This window comes from Theropithecus gelada, chromosome 9 (assembly GCF_003255815.1).
Source record: "Theropithecus gelada isolate Dixy chromosome 9, Tgel_1.0, whole genome shotgun sequence".
In the NCBI taxonomy this organism is placed as follows: domain Eukaryota; kingdom Metazoa; phylum Chordata; class Mammalia; order Primates; family Cercopithecidae; genus Theropithecus; species Theropithecus gelada.
The window spans coordinates 64,831,663-64,845,360 of record NC_037677.1 but is presented as its reverse complement, the minus strand read 5'-3'; the positions used below and the strand labels follow the sequence as shown (position 1 = coordinate 64,845,360).

The 13,698-nt window shown below is 38.7% G+C and overlaps 1 protein-coding gene across 1 annotated transcript in view; it reads left to right on the top strand.

The window, feature by feature from the left end:
• VPS26A (VPS26, retromer complex component A) overlaps window positions 1-13,698 on the top strand; it is a 49,155-nt gene that overhangs the window by 31,135 nt on the left and 4,322 nt on the right. Inside the window, exons 4-9 of the mRNA XM_025397839.1 lie at window positions 951-1,026; window positions 2,139-2,295; window positions 3,174-3,338; window positions 7,822-7,928; window positions 10,802-10,870; window positions 13,503-13,645. Coding sequence (XP_025253624.1) covers window positions 951-1,026; window positions 2,139-2,295; window positions 3,174-3,338; window positions 7,822-7,928; window positions 10,802-10,870; window positions 13,503-13,645 — 717 coding nt within the window. The remainder of the gene's footprint in view (window positions 1-950; window positions 1,027-2,138; window positions 2,296-3,173; window positions 3,339-7,821; window positions 7,929-10,801; window positions 10,871-13,502; window positions 13,646-13,698) is intronic.

Genomic DNA, 13,698 nt, shown 5'->3' with positions numbered 1-13,698 from the left:
GTCCTCCAGCCTGGGTGACAGAGTGAGACTCTATCTCTTAAAATGTGTGTGTGTGTATTTAAGATTTCCACTTGGCAGATATATGAGTTTAGGGATTTTGAGATTATATACTTTACTCCAAAAGTATGTAAGATAATGGCCAGGTGCAGTAGCTCATGCCTGTACTTCTAGCACTTTGGGAGGCTGAGGAAGGAGGATCATTTGAGCCCAAGAGGTTGAGGCTGCAGTAAGCTGAGATTGTGCCACTGCACTCCAGCTTAAGCAACAGAGTCCTTTCTGGGGTAGGGGGTGGGAAAGTATATAAGATGAATCATACTTGAATTTAAATCTTTAGGCATTCTGTTTTTATGGTGGGTAGCAGACTCAGGACAAAAGGCACTGCTTTTAAGGTTAGGAATTATAATAATATATTGGTTACAGAAAACTGGAAGGGATACATCAGTTACAATAAGTATGAAGCTATGATTTGACCCACAAATTTCTGAGCATTGTCCATAATATAGTCCTAGTTATGTGTATGTTAGTCTTGCTTGATTTAAATGTCCTGGAATTGTATCTGTTTTTAGGTCAGTTCTTGAAATTAGTAATTACCTCACATTAATATGCTTTTATTAGTCATAGAATTATTTGTTTGATCAGAAAATAAGTATGAATAGTTGAAGGCTGTTCCTTTCTTTGAGTCTTTTTATAGTTCTCCAGCTATTAAGGATTCCTTCTTAACAAAGCAGACTTTGTGTTGATGTAAGTAAGAGGTTCACCCATGATTGTGTATAAATAAATTACACCTTCTCTGGTGGTATAACATCATCCTGATTTGGGTATGTGGTGGTGTCTCGAACTTAATAAATGAATACCTGAAGTATTTATATATTGCATTCATCTGAAAGGAAGCTACTAGTAGGCCCACTCAAAGGATTGTTAACATCTCTTATAATTTCATGTTTTGGCAGGTAAACCTAGCCTTTAAGCAACCTGGAAAGAGGCTAGAGCACCAAGGAATTAGAATTGAATTTGTAGGTCAAATTGGTGAGTTTTAAAATAGTATTACTTCTTTTTCTGTGATAACTGAATTTGAAGAGGGTTGGATTTTGCACTGAAATAATTGAATTACAGCTTAGCTTTGTAGAAGGAAGGAATTGATTTTGCATAACAAAAGAGAGGACTTACTTTATAACTATATTAAATTGTGTTTCTTTGACTTGTATGAAATAATATTTATCATTTCATGATATATATGAAACTACCAGCCTTGAAAAATAATTCAAGTAAATTAGTTGACCTGCTGAAATTTTCGTCTGCCTACATTTTTCACCATCCTTGTAATTAGCAGCCTCACCTTCATTCTTCATCTTCTAATTACCCATGCCATTTGTCTTCCTGATCTAGTGTGTGCCTGTAGCCAGACTCACCTGTGTCAACACAAAATTCCATGTCAGAAGGAAAGGTGTAGTTTCTTCTTGACTTAGATCAACTTATGTACATTTCCATACATTATTTCAGATACATGCTTTATTTAGTAGGGAGTTAAACTGTATATACATCTTTCTATACTGCAGATTCACAAGAGAAAGGAAAATATGTCTTTATAATACTGTCTACATAACTAGGCTTCAAATTTAGCTAAGTTTCACTGTACATTTTTAAAGTTTCAGAATTGGAATGGGTAGATATTTGTTTATATATCTATTCTGACTGAGAGTGTATTTATATGTCTATTCTGACCGAAAGGCAAGTTGTAGTAATTGATAGTTGGTTTTAGTCTTTTTGTGTTTTGTAATTTTATGAAAGCAATATATTTGCCTAACTAAAGCAAAACAGAATTTTTGCCTTGTCTGGGGGAAGTTCAAATAATTGCTGGTAATGTGTCAAATGGCTTCATATTGGGAGAGCCCCAACTACATCAAAGGAATGAACTCATTTTTAATAGAAATTTTCATTGTGCTATGCCACTTGACACAATCTTTTATGTCTACATGAAGTATAATTATAAAAAGGATAATGGAATTCAGAGCATAGGTCTATTTTATTGGAGATAAACTCAATAATTCTTTTGGTAAAAATTGCGTTTGAAGTAGACATTTGGGTCTTACTGAAATGGATATTAAATAATTGGTCTTTCTGCCTTTTAAAATTTTTAGAGCTTTTCAATGACAAGAGTAATACTCATGAATTTGTAAACCTAGTGAAAGAACTAGCCTTACCTGGAGAACTGACTCAGAGCAGAAGTTATGATTTTGAATTTATGCAAGTTGAAAAGCCATATGAATCTTACATCGGTGCCAATGTCCGCTTGAGGTATGAATGTGTATTATAAACTGTAAACAGAATCAAAACCAGAAAGTAGTAACTACTGTTGATACCTTATTTGAACCTCTAATTATAGTTCTAGATTGGAAGATTTAAGATTTTTTAAAATTCCGTCACATACTTTGGCTAATGCTGATTTGAGGTAATAGAGCGTTCTAACATTATAGAGTTAGACAACATTGCTATGAGACATTTCAGTTATACACTTCCCTGGTATGCATTGTCCCTTATGTACTTCATTTGTCATGTAAACTGAATTACCTTCTAAAACCACTAGTTTCCCAGAAAATCTCATTTAGTATATGGTTCAGAAGTAATCTGGAGTACCAGAGAGGCTCTGATACATCTAAAATGACACAAGTAGTGGATGGCAGAACAGGAGTAGGAACCTAGTTTTCTAACCTCTCAATTCAGTGTCCTTTCCCTTCACTGAGTCTGTATGCAGGAAGCCAGGGATGCCTGAGAGTCCAGGGTATTTGAGGATATTAATCTGAATGCATCAGGTCCGAGATCCTGCTTTCTCTGTTTAATTTGGCATTATCTATCTGGAACTGGGTTTGACAACCCAAATTTCAAATAGCAGTTCCTTAAAGAAGTGATCTGGAGAGGTTTCCTCAAGTAGGCTTGATTACAGCTCTCCAAACTCATCTGTAAAGTATTTACACTATTCTTAAAATTGAACTTTGTATTTTTTTTTATGTCGGGGGCATTAAAGAAAATTGGAACTCCTTTGTGAAGTAGTGAAGTAAGTTGATCCCAAAGGAGGTCCAGCAAGGAGAAGGCTTAGTTGCGGTTAATGTTTGCTAATTTAAAACATGAAAATTTATTATAGGTGATTTAACTCATCCTCTCTTTTAACTTTGTAGGTATTTTCTTAAAGTGACAATAGTGAGAAGACTGACAGATTTGGTAAAAGAATATGATCTTATTGTTCACCAGCTTGCCACCTATCCTGATGTTAACAACTCTATTAAGATGGAAGTGGGCATTGAAGATTGTCTACATATAGAATTTGAATATAATAAATCAAAGTAAGAACGTTTCGCAGATAAGTTGTTCAGGGAAAATTCAAAAATTAACTTTTCAAGTCTTTGTCAGTTGGTCAAAGTAAGGATAGAATTGACTGATGTTAACAGATCAACGGGATCTCTGAGCTAAAATAAATTTTAGGAGTTTGGTCTGGCTTCCACCAGTAAAGGTGTCTTTTATGTTCTATTGCTGATGAATCTCTGCTTGGCCACTTTGTGTAGAGGATGTCGCCATCTCAGAAGGCAGCCAATCCTTCTGAGGATACAGTTTATCTTACTGGCTTGACATTACCCCATCCTGGCCATCTCTTTTCACATATTTTCACCTTTACCACTTATATCACTGTTAATGTCCCCTTGTATATCATTCCATGGGGGGAGGGGGAAGGTATATATGTTTATATATGTTGTATTTTTGCAAAACTGGCTCATACTTTGTGTTTAATGCCTTTTTAAACTTTATTATGGGAAATTTCAAGCATATACTAAAATATTTGAACAGTATACTGAGTAATATAATGAATCCTCATGTACCCATTGCCCAGCTCCAACAGTTATCAATACACAATCTGGTTTATCTGTATTCAGCTCTCATACTCCCCATAGGTTATAGTGAAGCAAATTCCAGACATTTAATTTAACCCATAAAATTTTATATCATTTTATCAATTAAATTATATATCTGGAATATGCTTCACTATAACCTATGGAAAGTTGTATTATTTTAGACATGGACTAAGATGTTCTCAGAAACATTACTTATATGAACAAAAGATTGCCATTTAAATGCCCACTGGTATTATAACAGTTAAATAAATTATGGTCCAACCATACTGTGGAATGCTAAAGAAGGGTTAAAAAGATTGAGGCCAGGTGCAGTGGCTCGTGCCTGTAATCCCAGCACTTTGGGAGGCCAAGGTGGGCGGATCATCTGAGGTCAAGAGTTTGAGACCAGCCTGGCCAACATGGAGAAACCCCGTCTCTACTGAAAATACAAAAAGTAGATGGGTGTCGTGGTGCACACCTATAATCCCAGCTACTCGGGAGGCTGAGGGAGGAGAATTGCTTGAACCTGTGAGGCAGAGGTTGCAGTGTGCTGAGATCGCGTGACTACACTCCAGCCTGGGTGACAGAGCGAGACTCCATCTCAAAAAAAAAAAAAAAAGGTTGAGACATATGTATTTAGTTCTCCAGAAGCGTGTCCATGATATTATTAAGTGAAAAAGTTAGCCATAAAAACCGTGTGTGTAGTACTATTTCATTTCTGTAAAATACTCATGTATTTTGATATAAATAGAAAAGAGTCTGCAATGATATTCTGTTGTTAACAGTGGTTATCTGTAAAGGATGAAATTATGTATTGACTTTACATATCTCTTATTTAAATGTTATATGACAAGCTTGTTTTCTGTGTCTATTCAGAAAAAAAGTTTTAAAAAGTTATATATCATTCTAAATATAACTACAATACTCTTATATCTAAAAATATTAGTAATTTCTTAATATCTTCATACACCCAGGCAGTATTCACATTTCCCTAATTGGCTCACAGATATCTTTCTTTTTTCACATGCTTTGTTCAAATCAATATCAAAACAAGGGCCACACATTGCGTTTGGTTGTTTGAGCCTTAAATTTTTTAATTTATAGGTTTCCCTTCTGTTTTATTTTTAATTAAAGTTTGTTTAAGAAATGGATGTACCCTGTATTATCCCCCTCCTACCCCAGTCTTTTGTTACATTATTTTTATTGGTTGTCACTCCCAGGTTTATATCACTGAAAATGTAATACATATGGCCTTCAGAATCTTAAAATTATATTGTTGATGAAATTATCAAATAGTTTAGGACCTGAAACTTACCACTGAAGCTTCCCTTCAGACTGACATAATTTTACACACACACACACACACACACACACACACAGAGTTTGTTTGTTTGCGTTTCGCTCTGTCACCCAGGCTGGACTGCAATGGTGTGATCTCGATTCACTGCATCCTCTGCCTCCTGGTTCCAAGGGATTCTCCTGCCTCAGCCTCCTGAGTAGCTGGGATTACAGGTGCCCGCCACCATGCCCGGCTAATTTTTGTATTTTTAGTAGAGACGGGGTTTCACCACGTTCGTCAGGCTGGTCTCAAACTCCTGACCTCGTGATCCACCCGCCTCGACCTCCCAAAGTGCTGGGATTATAGGCGTGAGCCACTGCGCCCAGCATATTTTTATTTATTTACTTTTTTTTAGAGTCGGAATCTCTGTCGTCCAGTCTAGAGTGCAGTGGTACGATCTCAGCTCACTGCAACCTCTACCTCCTCAGTTCAAGCGATTCTCCTGCCTCAGCCTCCCGAGTAGCTGGGATGACAGGCATGTGCCACCACGCCTGGCTCATTTTTGTAGTTTTAGTAGAGATGGGGTTTCACCATGTTGGCCAGGCTGGTTTTGAACTCCTGACCTCAGGTGATCTGCCCACCTTGGCCTCCCAAAGTACTGGGATTACAGGCGTGCCCGGCCTGACATAGTTATATTAATCAACTCTTCAGATACGATTTTGAGAGCCAAACCTGGGAGGAGGCTAAAAAGTCCTCTGGATATTATAGGGATTCCTAAGTTTATTACCACATCATTACAAGGTATGTGGGAGCGACCTTTGGGTATTAGATATAACAACAGCAGACTAAACCCATGTAGGTAGTCTCTTTTACTTTGTCTTTGTGGGCAGATGATTTATGTTAGCTGCACTCTTGTAGAACTTGAGTAATAATGACACCAAACTGTGTCTTTTAATGTTGAAAATATCTTCATATGCCAAATATTTCAAGCATTTTTGTGTGTGTGTGTGTTTTGAGAAAGAGTCTGGCTCTGTCACCCAGGCTGGAGTTTAGTGGCATAATCATGGGACACTGCAGCCTCAATCTCCCAGTCTCAAATTATCATCTCACCTCAGCCTCCTGGGTACCTTGGATCACAGGCATGTGCCACTAATTTTGCACCACCCAGCTAATTTTAGAAGAGATTACATCTCACCATGTTGCCTAGACTGGTCTCAAACTCCTGGGTTCAAGCAATCTTGTTGCTTTGGGCCTCCCAAAGTGCTGGGATTACAGGTATGAGCCACTGAGCCCAGCCGGAACAGTTACCCAGGGTAATTATTCTCTCTGAGGTAGTCAAGTAAAAGTTTGATTCCTTATTTGCATAGTGAAACGATGAATACTTTTTTGAAAAAAAGAACACTAAACAATATGAATAATCAAAATGTTTTTTTTTTTTTCTGGTGAGCCAAAGTTTTATTTATTCATTTGAAGTATTCTTTGATGACATATTGGCCTGAGATTCCTTGCCATAGTTCTTAACTACTGCACAATTGCAGCCGACCACTTTATGGGGTTTCCCCCGTCTGTCAGTTTTATAGGGGCTTACACATTCCCCAGTTTCTTGTCATCAACTGGGGTTCAGCACAAAGGGCCTCCACCAACTTAACATACATGGGCTCATCACAATTAGATGCAAGCACGCAAAGATGAGCTTTGTGCCTGTCTAAGGCTTTGGCAGCTTTGCAAACTCCACATGCTAGGCCATCATGGATGAGGGTGGTCTTCAGCACCTCTTGTAAAGCAGTAGTAACGCCCATTATACGTATACTCCAGCAGCAATGCCTTCCTCAGCCATGGCAGTGAGTGAAGCTGAATCTTGAATGCACCCAAGCCGCCACCTCCGTGCAACTCAGCAGCGGCCAGGAAAGAGCTCAAAATAGTACTTTTTTTTTTTTTTTTTTTTGAGATGGAGTCTCACTCCGTCACCTAAGCTGGAGTGCAGTGGTGCGATTAGGCTCACTGCAGCCTTTACCTCCTGGGTTCAAGCAGTCCTCCTGCCTCAGTCTCCCAAGTAGCAGGTATCACAAGCATGTGCCATCATGCCCAGCTAATTTTTTTTTTTTTTTTTTTTTTTGAGACGGAGTCTCGCGCTGTGTCACCCAGGCTGGAGTGCAGTGGCGCGATCTTGGCTCACTGCAAGCTCCGCCTCCCAGGTTCAGGCCATTCTCCTGCCTCAGCCTCCGAGTAGCTGGGACTACAGGCGCCCGCCACCACGCCCGGCTAGTTTTTTGTATTTTTAGTAGAAACGGGGTTTCACCATGTTAGCCAGGATGGTCTCGATCTCCTGACCTCGTGATCCGCCCGCCTCGGCCTCCCAAAGTGCTGGGATTACAGGCTTGAGCCACCGCGCCCGGCCGCCCAGCTAATTTTTGTATTTTTAGTAGAGACAGGGTTTCACCATGTTGGCCAGGATGGTCTTGAACTCCTGACCTCAAGCGATCCGCCCACCCCGGCCTTCCAAAGTGCTAGGATTACAAGCATGAGCCACTGTGCCGAGCCTCAAAATGGTATCCTTAAATAATTATACTAAAGATGTCTATCAAAATCTTTTAGGACATAGTTCACTCTTTTTGCTTGTTTTTAAACTGATATTTAGTGAGATACGTTCTTCCCCAATAGGTATCATTTAAAGGATGTGATTGTTGGAAAAATTTACTTCTTATTAGTAAGAATAAAAATACAACATATGGAGTTACAGCTGATCAAAAAAGAGATCACAGGAATTGGTAAGTTGAAAAGAGTATGTAAATTAAAATTATTTTAGTTGACATTTTTAAAATCTTAAAGTATTGTTTAAACATAATTTGATATCCACATTGAGTACTAATTTTGCTGGTTAATATTACTGACAGTAAATTATTTAATGCTTTTTTTAAAATTAATTTTTGATTGTCTGGAATTTATTTTTTATAAAAAGTTAATTTTTTAATAGGTAATAAATTCACATGGTTCAAAAATAAAATGTAAAAGAGTATACAGTAAAAAGTATCTTATTTCTGTACTCTACTCATAGGTAATATGTTTATTATAAGTTTAAAAATCCTCAGTGGAGCAGGTCAAAACTCCTGTGCTGATCAGTAGTGGGATTGTGCCTGTGAATAACCACTGCACTTCAGCCTGGGCAACAGAGTGAGACCATTCCAAAAAAGAACAAAAACCAAAACTTTCCAATTAGTTATTATGTATACAGGCAAACACCTATGTATAACACAAACCCCTTTTTACTTAAATGGTGGTTTATAATGAATACTTTGCTCTGCCACTTAGTAGGGCATCTTAGAGAACTTTCCATACTAATGTGTAGAATACTTTATCTTTTTAATAGTTTTCCGTTTTATTGATACACTAGAATTGAACCAGTCTGCTGTTTGTGGACATACAGGTTGTTTCCAGTCTTGCTATTGCAAATAATGTCATTTTGCACGTGTGGAGACATGTGTGCAAGATAAAATCTTAGAAGTGGAATTCACGGGTTAAACAGTATATTTATTTATAATTCTTCCACCCTTTTGTGGCAAACAGGGTCTCACTATGTTGCCAAGGCTGGTCTCGAACTCCTAGGCTTAAACTGTCCTCCTACCTCTGCCTCCCAGAGTGTTAAATGATTACAGGCATAAGCCATTGCACCTGGCCATTTATAATTTTGATGCATGTTATCAGTAAGTCTTCTTTAAGGATTATACCACTTTGCATTGCTATCAGTAGTGAATGTAGGAGAGTGCCTCTTTTCCCCCATATTCTCCTGAGCACAATGCTGTAAAAACTTTTAGCCAGTTTGATGGGTAAGGGGGAGATACTACTCCATTGTAGTTTTGGGATTTTTCTTAAGGATTCTTTTTCCCCCACTGCTTTATTGAGGCATAGTTGGCAAATAAAAATTTTCAATATTCAAGGTGTATGATGGAATGTTTACATTATGAAATGATTATCACAGTCAAGCTAATTAATATATTCCATTGTAGTTTTAATTTTCAGTTTTCTTATTGAAGATGAACATCTCTTCATATGAATAAAAACAATTTTTATTTTCTGTAAGCCATTCATATTCTTTGCCCCATTATCTATTGGATTATTATATTCTTTTTCTTACTTATTTGTAGAAACTATGTATTAGAGAAATCAATCCCCCTCCACCCTTCTTTTTGAGACAGGGTCTCACACTGTCGCCCAGGCTGGAGTGCAATGGTACAGTTATAGCTCACTGCAGCCTTGAACTCCTGGACTTGAGCAGTCCTCCAACCTCAGCGTTGTGGGTAGCTGGGACCACAGGCGCATGCCACCACACCCAGCTAATTTTTTTATTTTTTGTAGAGACAGGGTGTCACTATGTTGCCCAGGCTGGTTTCAGACTCCTGGACTCAGCGATCCTCCTGCCTCAGCATCCCAAATTGCTGGGTTTACAGGTGTGAGCCATTGTGCCCTGAATTCCTTTTTCTAATATTAAGGGTAGCAAAAATTTCCCTTGCTTGTCTTGTTTGTGGTGGTTTATGCCATGTAGAAGTTATTGATGTTTATGTAGTCAGATGTATCAGTTTTTCATTTTATGGCCTCTGGGTTTTATGCCATGGTTAGAAAGGTCTTTTTCACATTGAAGTTCTAAAAATAATTTTCTGTGCTTGATTCTACTGAAGTAATACATTGTGGTTTAGGGATTTTGTTTCATTTTTAAAATTTTAATTCATTTGAAATGTGTTGTGATATAAGAAGTGAGGTATGTATCACCTTTACGTTTTTCCAGATGGCTGACCAGTTGTCCCGATAGCATTTATTGGTTCATCCCTGCTTTTTAATTTTAATATATAAACTTAACTTTGTCCTCTAACATTGTTGGTTTTTTTGCTGAAAATAATTTTAGGCAACACTTTATAAGAATTTATAGTCAGTATTCATAATTTAAAACATCTGTGATTTATTAATATTATTTTATTTTAAAATAAAATTCTTACCCAAGGCATGATCTCAAGAGGTCCTGAGAACATGTACCCCCATATGTGATTTCTTAATCTCCATGTTTCTACTTGCTCATAAATTTAGTGATTTTAAAATCACTTCAAATTCTCCTTTGTTGTTTAAAAAGAAATTGTTGGCCAGGTGCAGTTGCTCACCTGTAATCCCACTACTTTGGGAGGCTGAGGCGGGCAGATCATCTGAACCCAAAGAATTCAAGACCAGCCTGGGCATCATGGTGAAACCCCATCTCTATCCCAAAAAATGCAAAAATTAGCCGGGCATGATAGTGCACGCCTGTAGTCCCAGCTACTCAGGAGGCTTAGGTGGGAGGATTGCTTGAGTTCAGGAGTTTGAGACTAGCCTGGGCAATATATTGAGAACCCATCTCTACAAAAATTGAAAAAAAAAAACAGGCATGATGGTACACACCTGTAATCTCAGCTACTTGGGAGGCTGAGGCAGAAGGATTGCTTAAGCCCAGGAAGTTGAGGCTGTGGCGAGCCATGATTGCACCACTGCACTCTAGCTTGGGTGACAGAGCGAGACACCATCTCTAAAAAGAATAATGTAGTGGAAAAACAAGAAGACATAAGGCTAGTAATTATATTCTGGAATATTTAAATTAATATTATTTACATTATTGCACTAGGACCCAGTACCACAACAGAAACAGAAACAATCGCCAAATATGAAATAATGGATGGTGCACCAGTAAAAGGTAACATACTTTTCAGTTACTACTTTTGTGTAGTGCAAACAGCAGTGTTCATGGCAGTTTTGTTTGTGTTTGTTTAGTGTGAAAGTATCTTTGAATTCTTAAAACCATTCTTATAATGATAGCTTTTAAGGTCATCTTTGTATAGCTTCAAAGAAGACTGTAATTATACTTCCTAGTCTGAAATAAGGTTTGATTTTTCAGTTTCAATTTAGGATTTAGTAGAAATAGTTATATGTGTCTATTCTCTAGTTTTGAATTTGTAATATTTTCATTGTCTTCTATTATACAATAGTTGATCTTTGTAAATCTTTTTTTCTCCTGCTGACCACAAAATGGAATGTGGCTGACCTTTAATTCCTGTGGGTTTTTGAAGTCATTATAGCACTCAAGAAAATAAGCAGTTCCATTACTAGATAATCTTCAGTATCTGAGACAATGAAGCCAGTATTTATCATTTTAAATTTATGTCTGGGTTTTCTTCACTGTTTATACTTACATCACAAAGTCAGTACCATTTATTAAGTGCCAAGTGTAGATGAGGCAATGTAGTGTCAGGTGCTCTAAAACTCTTTGAGCTAGGTGGTTGGGTCCCTTATATGTGTACTCTTGTATTATGCAACATTACTTTGTAAAATTCCAGCAGCCACCAGTTTTTATGTAAAATGGTAAGTTTTATATCTTTCAGCAAATTGGTGTGCATGAGAAAATTATTACGTAAAAAATATTCAGGCCAGGTGCAGTGGCTCATGCCTGTAATCCCAACACTTTGGGAGGCTGAGGTGGGCGGATCGCTTGAGGTCAGGAGTTCAAGACCAGCCTGGCCAACGTGGCAAAACCCCGTCTCTACCAAAAATACAAAAATTAGCTGGGTGTGGTGGTACATGCCTGTCATCCCAGCCACTTGGGAGGCTGAGGCAGAAGAATCGCTTGAACCGGGAGGTGGAGGTTGCAGTGAGCTGAGATCATGGGAGACAGAGTGACACACCATCTCAAAAAAAAAAAAAATTCAAGGGCTGGGCACAGTAATCCCACCACTTTGGGAGGCCAAGGTGGGTGTATTGCTTGAGCCCAGGAGTTGGAGACCAGTCTGGACAACATGGCAAAACCCCATTTCTATAAAAAATACAAAAATTAGCCAGGCATGGTGGCACGCACCTGTGGTCCCAGCTACTTGGGAGGCTGAGGTGGGAAGTTCACTTGAGCCCAGGAGGCAAGGTTGCAGTGAGCCAATATGGCACCACTGCCATCTTGACAGAGGGAGATCCTGCCTCAAAAAAAAAAAAGAAAAAGAAAAAGCTGGGTGTGGTGGCTCACTCCTGTAATCCCAGCACTTTGGGAGGGCAAGGTGGGTGGATCACCTGAGGTCAGGAGTTTGAGACCGGTGAGCCTGGCCAACATGGTGAAACCCCATCTCTACTAAAAATACAAAAAGGCCGGGCACGGTGGCTCACACCTGTAATCCCAGCACTTTGGGAGGCTGAGGCGGGCGGATCACGAGGTCAGGAGATCAAGACCATCCTGGCTAACATGATGAAACCCCATCTCTACTAAAAAAAAAATACAAAAAATTAGCCGGGCATGGTGGCGGGCACCTGTGGTCCCAGCTACTTGGGAGGCTGAGGCAGGAGAATGGTGTGAACCCGGGGGGTGGAGCTTGCAGTGAGCCAAGATTGCGCCACTGCACTCCAGCCTAGGTGACAGAGCGAGACTCTGTCTCAAAAAAAAAAAAAAAAAAAAAAAAAAAATTAGGCATGGTGGCAGGCGCCTGTAATCCCAGCTACTCGGGAGGCTGAGGCAGGAGAATTGGATGAACCCAGAAGGTGGAGGTTGCACTGAGCCGAGATTGCGCCATTGCACTCCAGCCTGGGTGACAGCAAGACTCCCATCTCAAAAAAAAAAAAAAGGAATATGCAAATAATTACCCTTAGGAAAACAGAAGCAATGAGAATCTGAGTAACAGTCTTTTTGGTAATAAAAGGATGTCATCATCCTGTCCGTTTTTAGCTTTGAATGTATGAGTAACAAGCATTCAAGAATTTATACACATGATTAGAAATTATGGTAAACTTCATGAAAGAAGATAACAAAACAACTTATAGAGCACTTATCTGTTGGCACTGTTTGAGTTCTTTAGGTATATTAACCCATATAGTCCTTACACATTCCTTGTGAATACTATTGTTATTCCCCATTTCACAGATGAAGAACTTAAACAATGAGTAAGTGATTTGTTCAAGATCACACAACCAATGAGTGGTTGAGATTTGAAGCCAGGTATTCTGACTCTAGAACAGTAGTTCTTGTCTACGGGCAACTTCACCCCAAAATGAATGTGTGGTGTTGTCTGGAGATATTTTTTGGCTGTTAAATTTGGAGAGTACTACTGGTATCTAGTGGGTAGAGGCCAGGGTTGCTGCTAAACATCCTACAAAGGATAGGACCCTCCCCACAACAAAGAATTATTCAGCCCAAAATATCAGTACTGCTGAGGATGAGAAACCCTGGTCTTTGTTATTTTTGCGTCTTGTGAGGATGTGAAGCATTATTGTCAACTCTATAGTGCTTAGTCCTACCTGTTATGTGACTATATTTAATCATCTTTAGAATTAAGTGGAAATTCCTTTTCTTTCAGGTGAATCCATTCCAATAAGACTATTTTTAGCAGGATATGATCCAACTCCAACAATGAGAGATGTGAACAAAAAATTTTCAGTAAGGTACTTTTTGAATTTAGTGCTTGTTGATGAGGAAGACCGGAGGTACTTCAAACAGCAGGTATGGTGTCACTTAGGCTGGTATTATGTTCTGCGGCAGATCTAAAAATACCT